At 40.2% G+C, this 14,463-nt stretch overlaps 1 protein-coding gene across 4 annotated transcripts in view; it reads right to left on the bottom strand.

Annotated features, from left to right (window-relative positions):
* LOC120565727 (LIM domain containing preferred translocation partner in lipoma) overlaps nucleotides 1-14,463 on the bottom strand; it is a 179,364-nt gene that overhangs the window by 22,280 nt on the left and 142,621 nt on the right. For all 4 annotated transcript variants that reach the window (XM_039811710.1, XM_039811707.1, XM_039811708.1 and 1 more), the window contains one exon: nucleotides 9,570-9,739. In XM_039811710.1, coding sequence (XP_039667644.1) covers nucleotides 9,570-9,739 — 170 coding nt within the window. The remainder of the gene's footprint in view (nucleotides 1-9,569; nucleotides 9,740-14,463) is intronic.

Genomic DNA, 14,463 nt, shown 5'->3' on the forward strand with positions numbered 1-14,463 from the left:
CCAAAAAAATGCAGAAAAATGATTGTTCTGCAGATGCATTTTTAATGAATAATAGCTGTCAGCACTAACTTCTGATATAAACACATTTCCTGTGACTGCTTCACAATAAAAGCAACCCTGTGTTTCACCACTACAATGCTCTTAATTTAACTAGCAGCGGTAGGAAACGCTGGCTTAGCATTATCAGTAACAGTGAGCCTGACATCTATGAGAAAGAAATTGGATTACATGAAACATTGTTTTCTGTGAATCCCTGTACGAATCCAGCGCAGGAATGGTGGCCTCCGCCACTAACAATGAACAGGACTATTTAGAGTAAAAATGTTGAATCAATAGTGCTAAAAAAAAATACAGACCAGGAATATCGTATTGATCTGAATATGATATAATGAATATACCTGAAAAAGTGAGGTTGTCCTATATTCGGGGTCTAGACTTTTAAACCACAATGACCGGAGCCGTCAATCAAACTCCCAACAGTCCCAAACAAAGCGGCTCAAAAGTAGGGCAAGTAAGCAAACGAATGAGAAGTTCTGATGTTAACTTTAAGATGATGGTGATTAACAAAGCAGAGTCGCCAAACAACTGCCAAGCAGCGAAGAAATCTGGTGTTACTGAATGTAATGTACGGAGATAGCGAGTCCAAAAAGAAAAGCATACCGGTGTCCCCAAACCGGCCACTTCCTTAAGATTGAGCGGAGGGTGTGTGAATATGTGAACAAAAAACGAAATGAGGGACTGCCCATCCCTCAGGCTATCATTCAAATGAAAGCCTGGGAAATGGCAAGAGAGTTGACGATGGTCCGCCACCGAGTTTAAAGCCAGCCTCGCTGGTGCAGACGAAGATGTGGCGTAAAGGACTGTGTTTGCGGCGGAGGTCTCGCCTAACGCATGTATGTCAGACATTTACAAACGTGATTATGGTATACAGGTGTACCATATTTAAATGTAAAATGACAATTTTGTTTCTTTTTAATTTTTTTTTATTTTATTTAAAAGGGTATTTATAAGTTATAATGTTGAACTTATAATATTAGTTTAATTTAAATGTTAAAAACAACAGACTTCCTTGCTATTCTCTAATAAAAATATTTCCTTCATTTAAACCCTCATTTAAGCCCTCATAAAATCTTTTCCAAAAGATGAGGCTTGAAGGGGGGGGTCGTCCTATTATCAGGGTTGTCTTATATTTGGGTCAATACGGTAGTATGAAAAATGGGGTTTAATTTCATGTAGTCTACATTGATGACGTTTCATTTACGGGATAGTTCCGGTGCCGCTGGAAATTCCACCGGATGTCCCTCATTTCGGCCAGATGTTCGTTACCTTTCTTTGGCGTTCTAACCTCCGGTGGATTTGTGAGGACTATGGTTAGCTGCTCCTCAGATCTCTGCAGGGTAAATCCAGACAGCTAGCTAGACTATCTGTCCAATCGGAGTTTTCTGTTGCACGACTAAAACTACTTTTGAACGTCCACATGTTCCACCAAAACAAGTTCCTTCCTGAGACTATTTAGCAGAGGCACCGTAGCTCCGTCTGGCAAGACGATTGTGATTGGTTTAAAGAAATGCCAATAAACCAGAGCACGTTTTTCTCCCATCCAGAAAGGCTGTATAGACTAGCCAGACCCTCCTCCGCAGCGCTGTGGAGGAAGGTCTGACAATGCGAGACTACACTTCATGTAAATCCCAAGAAAATGATTCATAACTAACATTTCTTTCATTACAACCACAGACAATGAAAACACAGCAAATACAAACTACAGAGCAGGACACTTAGCACATACCTGGACATAATCATAACACATGACGCTGTCTGTAGCTGGTGTGTTCACACAAAAGCTGGCACACTGAATGGGCTCCTGGCCTGTCAAATTACAGCACTTTTCCTCTAAAGTGGAGCACTCTTTCTTAAATGCATTACATACACCTCATATCCCTGCTCTCAGCGAGCTTTAAATGAGACTGTGTTCTTCACGCACATAAGAAAAGACTCAAACCTTCAACTTTCTGCACCTCAATGTGCATTTAGCTGCAAGATGACCAAATTAACAAGATAAACATTAAGTTAGAAATTGGTGGTTATCTACAAAGGTTTTGGATCAGCACATGAAAACATACTGTTGATGTCATCCTAGATCTGATTACAGTATTGGATCTCCAATTAGAGAGACCCAGCTACTAACATGCCTAGCTGTTATGGAAAATACTGTTGTTATATCGTCCGACCCTACTTTGTTCCTCTCCTGTTTGTGAATTTCCAGATGCTCTTTGATTAATTTGTTACAGTGTGCAGAAAACATCCAGTCAGCAATACTTTGATTCTGCTGGAAAATATTTCACGAGAGCTTTCTTGGAAAACACTTAGTAGCACCAAAAGTCCAAACTGCTGTCTCTCAGCAACAATGACGGACAGCTCGCTTGGTGGCATTTTTTTTACGATTATTTTTTTTGGCATTTTAGGCCTTTATTTACATAGGAAAGCTTAGACTTGAAAGGGGTTGAGAGAGGGGGAAATCATGCAGCAAAGGGGCGCCTATATGGGCCCCTGCTCTACCAGGTGAGCTAACCAGGCACCCTGCAAACGCACTCATACTTTATGTCTCATCATGTGTGCAAACATGGAATGGGGGAAGCTGTGGGACACCTCAGGCTGGGGCCCGATGTTGTCACATTAACACGATTAGACGAAGCACTCCATGCAAAACGGGACATTAATTGAACGTCTGTAATGTTTATCAACGTGGTTGTGTATTCAAATAAGCAGCGATATGTGCTCTGTGGAGGCAAGCCACGGAAGTGCAGAAGGACAAAGGCTGATTACTGCTGTGCAATTTGTGGGCCAGTGGTGTGACTGAGGTTGGTGAGACAGAGAGATAGCAGGTTGTAAAATCAGGAAGTAGACAGGTGATGATAACAGATGTGGGTGACTTCCTGCACATTACTAAAAGGAATTAACGGTATCGAGACAAACCGTTTGAATGAGGCAAATCACCCAGCGGAAGAGACGGATCTCGCTAATACAAATGCCGGTCTTGTTCCACAGAATATGTAAAGTCTGAGCCTAGATAAAAGGGGGCTGCTGATTGCTTACTTTGATACATGGCAGAAAACTTTAATGGATGGCAATCAGCGTGGTGTGAAAAATGTATTCCTGCAATTCCTGGTAAAGGGATTAATAGATTTTTGCATAATATAACACAGATTCTACACACAGTGAGTTTCCTCAGGCACCTGTTGTACCTGTAAGATATATCACATCAAATGTGATACTCTGCCAGAGGGCGTTGGTGAAATCTATTTCACACTTACAGTTTATAGCATATGGGATGGAAATATACAATGTAAATATAATCTCGATTACGGCAGGTGCACTAAAAATCTATTTTCAGACTGAAACTAACATTAATCTATTATGCATTTCAAATAAATTTGTTGATAACACTTTATAATAATGGTACATGAATTTATCATGAATTCATGCATGACTTCATGAACTGTCAGTAATGTACAATGATTAATAGTATCTCATTCATGACTTAATGCAGGAACAATACGTTAATTAATGCATCAATTAAGGTATTTGAATCATCATGATTTCTGATTTATTAATGATGTTCCTGTCTTCTTCATCGGTAAATCTATAGTTAAAGTGACAGGCTAAAGAAACTGAATTGTAGTGTTGTAATCATGATTAACAAAACATTACTTCATTACTTCAAAATGTTTGTGGCCCCTCAAATGAAGCGCTGATCTGCTCCATCTTTAACAATGATAAATAAGATATGATGAATGAATGAATTTATGCTTTGTCATGCATGAAGCCATGCATGAAATCATGATAATTCATGTAACATTATTATAAAGTGTTACCAATTAGTCTTTTCTTTATCAGCAAATACATTTTTACACATTTAACACCGAATTAGTCGAAAAGCATCAATCAAGAATACACATTTTTATTTTACTAGATTGATTTCTGTAATACTTGCAATATGAATAAAAGGCAACTCCACTAATTTTAAAAAACAATCAAGTTCAGTTGGAAGATGGAAAACCGGGGGTTGATAATACGGGTTCGGGATGCTGCTAATGCTCCTTTGCTCTGAGAGATTCCTAGACTGACTGACTTGAAGTTTTCCCCTCTCTCTGGGATACCACATTTCTCTTCAGAGACTCAACTCTCACATTCATTCTCTAATCGTACAGAGGCATATGACCCTGAGGATGGGAATAAAAGAAGAAGAAATTACTTTCATTAAGAAATTCAGATTTCCCCCATCCTTTTGATCTTGTGCCAGAAGAACATTTATGCTGATGAAATGCATAAATAAAGTTCTTAAATTATCCCGTTCCTCTTTAGCGCATGTATCAGAGTTGGAGAACTTCCAGACAAGACAACTATAATCACAGTGAGTGCCTCTGAACAGGATGGATTTAAGAGATGGCCTGCCACTGGTTTAAACGTCATGTAGCTCAAATTCCAGACTTTAACGGTAAAGTGCATATCAATCTATTTCCTGCAAGTGATGTGAAGGAACATCGTATGTATGTGTTCATGTCATATGTCGGACGAATCAACAATATCAGTGTGTGTTTGAATTTATTTCTTAGGACCAATAATCATCATTCCAAGATAGTTTCTGAAAAGCAAATACTTTATATATCAGGAGTTATTTTTAAGCTGCACTGGTCATCAAGATGCTTCATTCCTCATCCGCCAAAAACAAAGCCCTGACCTTCTCATTAACTAGCAAACTGCAAGCTGGTACAAGCCCAATCATCTCTCTTTAAAAGTTTCTTATCTACAATCCGCAAAGTGGAAGTATTATATAGGCAAAGAACTGCCTGACAACATTTGTTTAAGTGTGGCTCCCATCTGTCGGAGGGGGGCTGTAGAAAACCCCCAGACTTTTTCCAAACATAAGCTGTAAATTTTCTAAATTTTCACATCCTGTCTTTTAAAAGAGTGCTCCACATATTTAGCATCACAGTAATAACACTTTTATAGGAATGCATTGTTGTTCCTTGTCCAAACTTGGTGCCTACATTGCCCACAATGCAACTCTGTCGCCTGGAGCTGCTGGCCTCGAGCAGAGATGAGCAGCGGGCTCAGGGCTCCATGAAGTGCTCTCAGTCTTGCAGCCAAATTTTGTCCAGTGGCCACTGCAGCGACAAATCACCCCGCGGCCCAAAAAGGATTGTAAATGAAAATTTGTAAAACGGTTGTCAGGACAACCCGAAATGCAAACAAGGTTGATTTGGACTCTTTCTATTCTGAATTTTTAATCCATGGACTTCTTATATTTGAAAAACTTCCCTCGAGCCGAGAAAAGTGATTTAAAAAACCTGTGATGTCACTACAATATAAAGTCTCTGGGCAGTGCTGGAACTTGTGGGCGGGGCCAGCTGGAGAAACACTCCTGAGCATATTCAGTTGGCCACAGGGGTCTCCCTTCCTCCACAGCTCCAGATTTGTTTTGTACATTTTTAAACTAGTAGTTTTTTTTTTTTTAGCCCTGGCTGACTCACGTGACATCACTTGAGGACCTTTATCAGACACACAGCTCCCCCTGGAGCCACTAAAGGCTTTATACAACTTTGCTCACATATGCAGTAGCACTACCGGTAGTCTCGCTTTGCCAGACCACCAACACGCCGCGGAGCAGAAGAAGGTCTGGCTTTATTGGCATGTCTTTAAACCAATCACAATTGTCATGGGTGGAGCTAAACGACGCACAGAGCGGCTGTAAAATAGTCATGCAACAGAAAACTCAGACTGGACAGATAGTCTAGCTAGCTGTCTGGATTTACCCTGCAGAGATCTGAGGAGCAGTTAACCATAGTCCTCACAAACCACCGGAGGTTAGAACGCCAACACAAAGACAGAGGAAGGTAACGGACAAACATGCATCCGCCGGAATTTCCTGCAGCACCGGACCAATCCCGGAAGTGGAACGTCAAGGATATACCCTAGCTACACTATCTGTCCAATCTGAGTTTTCTGTTGTTCCTTCCGAGCCTATTTTGCAGCGGCACTGCAGCTTTTCTCCTCCAGCGCGCTTTGGAGGAGGGTCTGGCAAAGCGAGACTACACTACCGGAGACCTGTAAACAGACTTTGGTGTGTATAATTGAAGGAGTTCCCCTTTAATGAATATATTTTCTGTACTAGCTTCATTTGAACCTGGAGATGGTGACCCTCTTACTAATATTAAGACTTTTTTACAACACACAACAAATTAAATCCAAAAATCTAAATCACATATTTCTTATTTACTTCCCGTCTCAGCTCAATGACATGGAACTTACCCAGGATATTGCTGACAGTAAGAAACCTTGACTGGACTGATGACAAAACTGAACATTCGAATGAAACTGAATGACAGAAACACTTCTGCAAAACTATTTTCTTGTGGTTTTGCAAGATGATGCGTCTTTCCTGACAATATTGTGCCAGGAAATACTTTCATGTGTGTTGCTCAACATAGCGACAGGAAAATAGGTCACAGTTTTGGAAGAAGGAATTAAAAAAAAAAACACCCACAATTAAAAATAACTGCAGAAACCTTCAGGGATATCTCACTGCCAGTCATTTCTTCAGTCTGGTCAACATTGGATCAGAAGAGTGATTTAGAAAAGTAAAAATGAGGAAACAGAAGAAACAGAATCTTCTGTGTTATGTAATCCACAAAGAGAATGAACACCATGTTACATTCTAACATGATTTTAACACTCATTTAATAACTCTAGTGCAAATAAAACCATATCTGACTGCTTATCAGCTGCAACTCCAGATAGTTATGCATCAGCTCACTGAATGATGTGCGAGAGAAAACAATATAATCATCTAATTCACCCAGGAAGACATATCAAAAACAAAAATCCTCTATTATAAAAAGACAATGAATGCATAACATTATTCCGTGGGAACAAATGAATGATCTATCAGGTTGGCCTGAGCCAAAAAGAATGAAGTAGTGGGTAGCCAGGACAAGTTTTGCGCTAGCCTTGTGTATTTGCTGCTCTTGACTATCACATGACTGTCACTAATTCATTTCATAGCTGCTATTAACATTTGGCTTTGATGTCACTGTCAACACTAGAGACCATCTTGCGATGGGATCACACCAGCCACGACGCCACAATCGTAACAGTGGCGTAAAGTGTGTGTGTGTGTGTGTGTGTGTTTGTGTGTGTCTGTCTGTCTGTGTCCTACTAGAGATGTCCTACTAGAGATACCGATACCAGAATCGGAAAAGCCTCCAATACTGCCTAAAATGCTGGTAATTAAGCCCAGAAGAAAACCTACTTTAGTTATTTACTTTACTTAATTACTATTTATGTTCTTTTTCCGTTATGACTCACTGTTTGTTTGAAACACTGTTTGTGTTTGTTCATTTTTCACAAAACCTGAGCCAGGCTATACAACGATAGCAATTATATCACATCCATACAGGGATAGTACCGCTATTAAAACCTAATAAAATATATGTATTTTTCAACACACTGGTATCGGATTGGTACTCAGTATCGGTTATCGGGAAGGAGAAAATGGTATCGGAACATCTCTACTTCCTACATGCGCCCTTGCTCGGATCACACCTGTCTTCAAGTTACTTTTGATCTCAACGACACACCTGTAAAGTTTCGTGACATGCAGTGACACAATCTGTCCGCAAACACCTGGCAAAGTACTCAAATCTACCTCTGTGGTAGTTCCTGCTTCAGTGCCTGTCTGGAGGGCCACATAATTGATTTTGGCCACTTGGGCGCAGGATGACAAGCTGTAAACACCACAGTGACACATGATCACCTTATAAAGTGGATATGGCCAAAAGTCGAATATATGCATCCAGCAGACACAGAGCAACTTAACGTTCATTTAGAGTGACGTTTAAGTCCAATATTCACTCCACTACCTTCAGAGAAAAATATTTGGCTCTCAAGCTGACAGAAACTGCAGAGTCAGGTGATAATTCTCTGGTGCTTTGTCATTATAAGCGTTCAGTCATTTGAATCCACTGTTAGTATACTATACTAACTGTTGGTATACTAACATTGGAGACTACCTAATATAGATTAGAGGAACTTTTGTCTCCCCCCACTCTGGCAGTTAGAGTAATTACACAAACACAGTTGACACTTGCTTATGACGTATGCCTGCAGGGGAGCTCCCCGTGTCGATCGCTTTCTTTTTTTGACATTAATCCATCCTCTGAGTTCATTTTGTTTCAGAAGCATCCACACGGAAACTTTTCTTGGACGCTTCTTAGGATTTTCCTCCGTAGCTTCCGCCATACTCCTAACTACGGCTGGGTTAAAATAATGGATTCTCCAATTAAAATCGATCTTTGTGGGCGCCTGGGTAGCTCACCTGGTAGAGCAGGTGCCATATATAGAGGTTTTGCTCCTCGACGCAGCGGCTGTGGGACTCCACCCTGCGGCCCTTTGCTGCATGTCATTCCCCCTCTCTCTCCCCTTTCATGTTTCATGTCTTCAGCTGTCCTATATAAATAAAGGCCTAAATGTTTGTTTGAGTGACCTGATATTGATTAATAAAATCCAGAAATCGATCTTTTAACATATGCATTTCCACCATGGATGTATAACTAAAAAGTACTTTAAACAAACTTTTGGAGGTCAATTCTTAATGTAAACATTAAGGTGGTGCATTTAAAAAAAAATTGAGGGTTGCTTCTTGCTTGTACAATTTACGGCATATGTTCTATGAAAATCTCTTTTATAGCCAAGCAAAATTGGTAATGTAACTGTTTGAAATGTCCCTAACCTAATTGATATCGAATCGCAAATGTAATCGAATCGGGACCTTGTGAATCTGAATCGAAAGGTTCGGGAAATCATTGGTGATACCCAGCCGTAGTGGTCTCTCCCCCCTTTAGCTCTGGCATCACTTCCTATGTGCTGGTGCGGGAAAGTCGCCACAGACACCATAACTCCGGTATACTGATAAACACAGACAGCTTTCCCTGGTGGCAACAGCCTTAATTAGCATTGTGTGAACTGTTTTGGCAAGTGCTTGAATATAACGGACGTTCATTTACATGTAAAAGTCCTCCACTCCAGCATTGACATTATTACTAATCGTTGTTGTTAGAGAGCTGATTAGCACCTACCGTTACTGAGCTAATGGTAACTGCTAGTCTGCTAACACATTCCAAGAGCTTACATTTTGATATCAAACACAAGACACTGCACACTCAACAAGACAAATCTTGTTAGTGACATTGTTCACAGCATCTTCTCATGTCTATGATTTTCAACAGTATCTGTCATTAAAAGTTGTGTAACTGCAAGTAATCACTTTCAGGGGAAGACACCATTAAAAGACAGTTTCACTAAGTGACCAAAAACAAAACCGAGCCAAAACAAAAAGAGGAAATGAATATGTGTGTGGTGAGAGGTGGCAGCAAGCTGGGTTTTTGATGAAAACATGTGGTTGTCTAAGTGTAAAAAATACATAAAAATAACACTGAACCTGAAACATGGACACATAAATAACCAGAGTGAGTCAAAACAAGATGGTGAGGCAGAAAAAAAAAGTGACTTACAATATAGCAAGGCTCACAATATGCCTTCTTCTCCACAGCGTAGAAAGGCTTGCCTCGCAGCTTGCTGCTGCAGGTCATGCAGACGAAGCAGTCGACATGGAAGACCTGGTCCATGGCGGTGCAGCCGGTGCCTTCACCCACTACGTTCTCTCCACAGCTGGCACAGCGCCCTGGGGAGAGGGAGAGGGAGAGGAGGGGAGGCTGAGGACAGATTCTGTAGAAATCCACACATATTCCACTCACAGAAAAACACAAGGATCAAAACATATGATCCAATCATGTACAGTATATTGTTATGCAGGAGAGGTGTGAAGTGTGAATCCGTGTCCATGCACTGGCAGATGCTCTGATCATAGTCAACAGCTAGGGCTGGGCTACATGGAGAAAATCAAATATCACAATGTTTTTGACCAAATACCTCAATGTCGATATCGCCACGAAAATGTAGCGTTGGCTATTGGTGCTTTTACAAAATATTTACACAATGAGATTTGTGATAAATATTCATCAGTAACGTGGATATAATGACTAAGGCAAATAATAGAACAGCTAGAACAGTCTGATAAGTTCATAAAATTGAGCTTTTAAAACCAGGAAAAGACAACACATGTCATATTACGATATCTTAAATCTAAGAAGATATCTAATCTCATATCACGATATGGATTTATATTATATTATATAAGCAGCTTGAGCTGACAGGAAGCATCTTACAGTGGGCAGACAATCTCTCAAACTTTCAGGACAGTGATACGACATCCCAAACCCAACCAGGTCGAATATCTAGAACTACTCTGTTTATTGAATAGTTTCATGATATAAAGAGATTTTAGAGGAAAGTAAAGTAGCTAACTAATGATTATTTCCATGATTATTTATAGGGGATGGCCCAAAGTCAGAGCAAATCTACGGCTCGGTTTGACATAAAACCTTCCTGTTCATGAAAAGGTACAAGCCTGTGTGCACAAAAACATAAGGGGAGAAGTTAACTACGACTCTTACGGTGTATCTCGGTAAGAAACATCCAATCACAGAGCTTAAAGTTAGGGATCGACTGATTATCGCCCCTGGGACGATTATAGGGCTGTTTTTTTGGCAGATTATCTGTATCAGCGTTTTATTTGTCTAATAACCGATAATGTTAATGAATTAAAAAGTGTTCTACTTTGGCTTGGCTCCAGCTCGTCCCTCTGCTTCGGTTTCACTCACCACTGAGTCTGACACTATGACAGTTATTTTGCTGCAGCTTTGATTTGCACTTCATACTGGCCTCTTCTCCATAGCAGCTGAGGCTCATGGGTATTGTAGTATTTAGAGCCATTCGTCAAAGTGATGCGATGTTTTCCAAGAAAACAACGTTGAAATGTTAAAAAGCGATGGCCATCACATAAACCAATGGGGTCGTTTAATTAGCCGGCACAAGTTTCCAAGTCTATTCCGGGTCTTATTTTACCACTTAAATGGATAACCTTTTAATCTACGACATGTCAAAAAAATGCAGAAAATGCTGATCACAACTTCTGGATGCCCAAGGAGACATCTTTGAGCTTCAGCTTGTTTTGCCTGATCAACAGTCCAAAACCCAAATGTATTCAATTTACAATTAAATAACGAGAGGAGAAAAGCAGCAAATCTGGAGTTATTTATCATTCTTGCTTGATAAACGGGTTAAGGCCTAACTGACTATCAGAAACATTGCTGATGAACTTTCTGCTGATAAATCAATTGTTTTAGACCTAGAATTAGGTTAAGGTGTTTTTGCTACTTGTCTCCCTTTATTACTGTTCATCTCTGTCTGATTAGGAGTTGTTCAACCACAGGATCCATAGGCTGAGCTGTTGCCCATACATCCACTCATACTTCTCTGTTCCAAAAATCTGGAGCTATCCCTTTAAATGCTTCATTTCCTGATGTCAGAAGTGCCTAATCTTCATTTATGTTTCAAACAGTGGATAAGGAAGGATTAAATACTATAATTATGGCACATTAAAGAAACTATACACATCACCAAAGTGTGACATGGGCGACATCTATTTAAAAAAGAAAATCAGGCTTTAAATGATAAAAAAGAAAACTTTAGAAGTACAACTAAGTCTTTGTAAAAGGGGCACAAGTGAACTGATATTATTGCGCCAGAAAGCGCCTGGTTGCATATTGCGGGACATGGCATTTGGATATCTTTAATTGAGTTGGAGATATCTTTAATTGAGTTTAAGATGTCCTCGACTCAATGCAAGTTATCTTCAACCCAATTAATAACACTGTCAATTTAATTACTGGTATCTTACAATAATAGGGTTTAAAAAGATATCTGAGAATGTTTTATTTTTTACACATCTGAGGACAGATGCAATCTCTCAGAGGAAGTATGATACAGTATATTTAATTAATTCAAGTTCAGTTGTATGGATCATTTTTTGTTCCTTTTCATTTTTTGCTTCATCTGAAGGCTGATTTGGGGCGATGATTGACACTCTGTATGTTCTGAACAGAGCAGTTCAAGCGTGTTACAGACAGAGGCGAGACACTAACCGGGGGAGATAGAGTATCTGATGCTTGCATTTTCACAGTTCCACTCGCTGTTTTTCGTATCAAAAAATTCAAACAGAGTGTAAAGGGGAATCTGTCTCAGGTATCAGCACAACGTTTGGAAGTCATATGTTGCTGAGATCAAATATCTGCTTGACTGCGAGGCCCACTAATGGTATTCTAATCTCCGATAACTCATTATCTTATTGTCAGCCTCTGTGGAAACTGAGAAAAGTTGCTTAACGAATGACTGGAGCCGCAACTTTTCCAGTAAGATTTCATAATCCTTATTGAAACACGGATGTTTGTGGCTTCTTTTACAAAGAGATTCATCGTTTACTGACTGGGGAACACATTAAGAAGAAAAAAAAAAGGCCTGACAGATTCCTGTTGAAGACATTTAGCTGTTAAAAATTTGAGTTCCTATCACAGCAGCATTTTGTACATTAATTTAGCAACTGCTGTCATCCACGACATATAGCGCAGACAAGTTTTCATAAAAACCTGCTATTGGTTTTCATCTGTTCCCACAGCTCTATACACACCTCAATTATGGCTGCGTTACCTACTGTACAGGGAGGCAGATTAAACAAACTAGTGAAGGCACGTCTCGGGGGGACATGTGGGTGTCAGCGGAATCACAAGCAGGGTAATCACTTCAGAGAGCCAGAGGGAAAGAGAAAGGGAGAGAGAGCGAGCGGGAGACAGAGACGGCGCATGCCGAGCCTGTTAGTGGCTTCAGATCACAGGCCATCTTCAGTGAGTAGATGAGAATGCCAAACATGTCCCACAGGGCTCCCACTTTATATAGCGGGAAGGAAACCTCTCGGAAATCCTTCTCCTTTTGGCAGTCTGTGATTGCTACGGCCCTCAGGAGCTATTTGTGCACGCCTGTGTGTACGGTGTACAGTTTTACCCAAACAAACAAACACACACACACACGAAAAAAAAATCTCTTAGCACCAGACATGCCACACATGTAGACGAGTAAATACAAACCCTGACACATGTATCATATAGTGCATGCATAGCCACAGACATGTCATGCCATGCTGTGTGCACACATCAGCAGCCCACACATGAACTGATCATGACATGACATGATCATGTAACTAAGAGCAGCAGATCTGAAGCTGTTTACAGTTGGCCCTTGAAACTACTGTATGCTTTTATTTCTAAATATGACTCAAAATATAAAAGGACTGCTTCATATTAAGATAGGGGCGCTCAATTATGGAAATAATCACAATTATTTTGGACAATATTGAAATCACAATTACTCATTGACTTTTGGAAAGGTATTGATTTATTGAATTTAAAAAAACAGTGACAACTGAATTTGCTCGCCCCTTCTTGCTCACCAAACACTGCTTCTTTCTTCTCTCATTTTTAACCAGCACCACAAACAGGACCTCGCTTGGCTGAGTGAGTTAAGCCTTCAGGAGGGGCGAAAGTGCGCGTCATTCAAACAACAAAAAGAGAGTTTACTAGAAAAACATAATGTGCAAAATAATAATTTTTCTCGATTACATTTTATTTTGTGATCGTTGGGAGCCGATCCGAAGTCGAAATTGTGTCAAAATTTGATTAAGTGCACAGCCTTTTAATAAGACTCTAAAAGCGCACAGACTGCATGATAAAACTGGCACGTCATGGGTGACTGGGTAGCTCACCTGGTAGAGCGGGTGCCCATATATAGAGGTTTACTTCTCGACGCAGCGGCCGCGGGTTTGACTCCGACCTGCGACCCTTTGCTGCATGTCACTCCCCCTCTCTCTCCCCTTTCATTTCTAAGCTGTCCTACACAAATAAAGGCCTAAAATGCAAAAAAAAAAAGAAAAACTGGCACGTCATAGTATGTGATGTCACATCATGACTGCGATTAATCTGGAGTATTTACTTTGATTACTTGATCAATTGTTCCATCACGATTTCCTATTGAAGACCAAGTCGACACATTCAGACAGCTAGTTTTATTCTGACCTACATTCCAAAATATGAACATAAGATATTCAGTTTACTATCGCAGAAGACAAAGGAAACATAATGAAGAAGCTGGAACCAAAACATTTTTTGGGCCTTTTTCCTTAAAACCACAGGGATGCCAGAGGAAACCCGGCAGCTGATCCACTTTAGGTCTGAATCTTGAACTGATTCTGTTTCCAAAACAGTTGCAGATTAATTATCTATCAATCAAAGGTGATTAATCAACTAATCACTTCAGCTTCAGCTCTAAGCTCAAAGGAAATGCATAACTTTATTTCATCCCAGGTCCCAGCGCTGTCTCCCATCATGCCAAGCGTTTTACTGAGTACACTTTTTTTTGGGTCCTCCCTCAAGAAATGTAAGGTTTTTCAATAAATGA

Source organism: Perca fluviatilis, chromosome 9, assembly GCF_010015445.1.
Source record: "Perca fluviatilis chromosome 9, GENO_Pfluv_1.0, whole genome shotgun sequence".
In the NCBI taxonomy this organism is placed as follows: domain Eukaryota; kingdom Metazoa; phylum Chordata; class Actinopteri; order Perciformes; family Percidae; genus Perca; species Perca fluviatilis.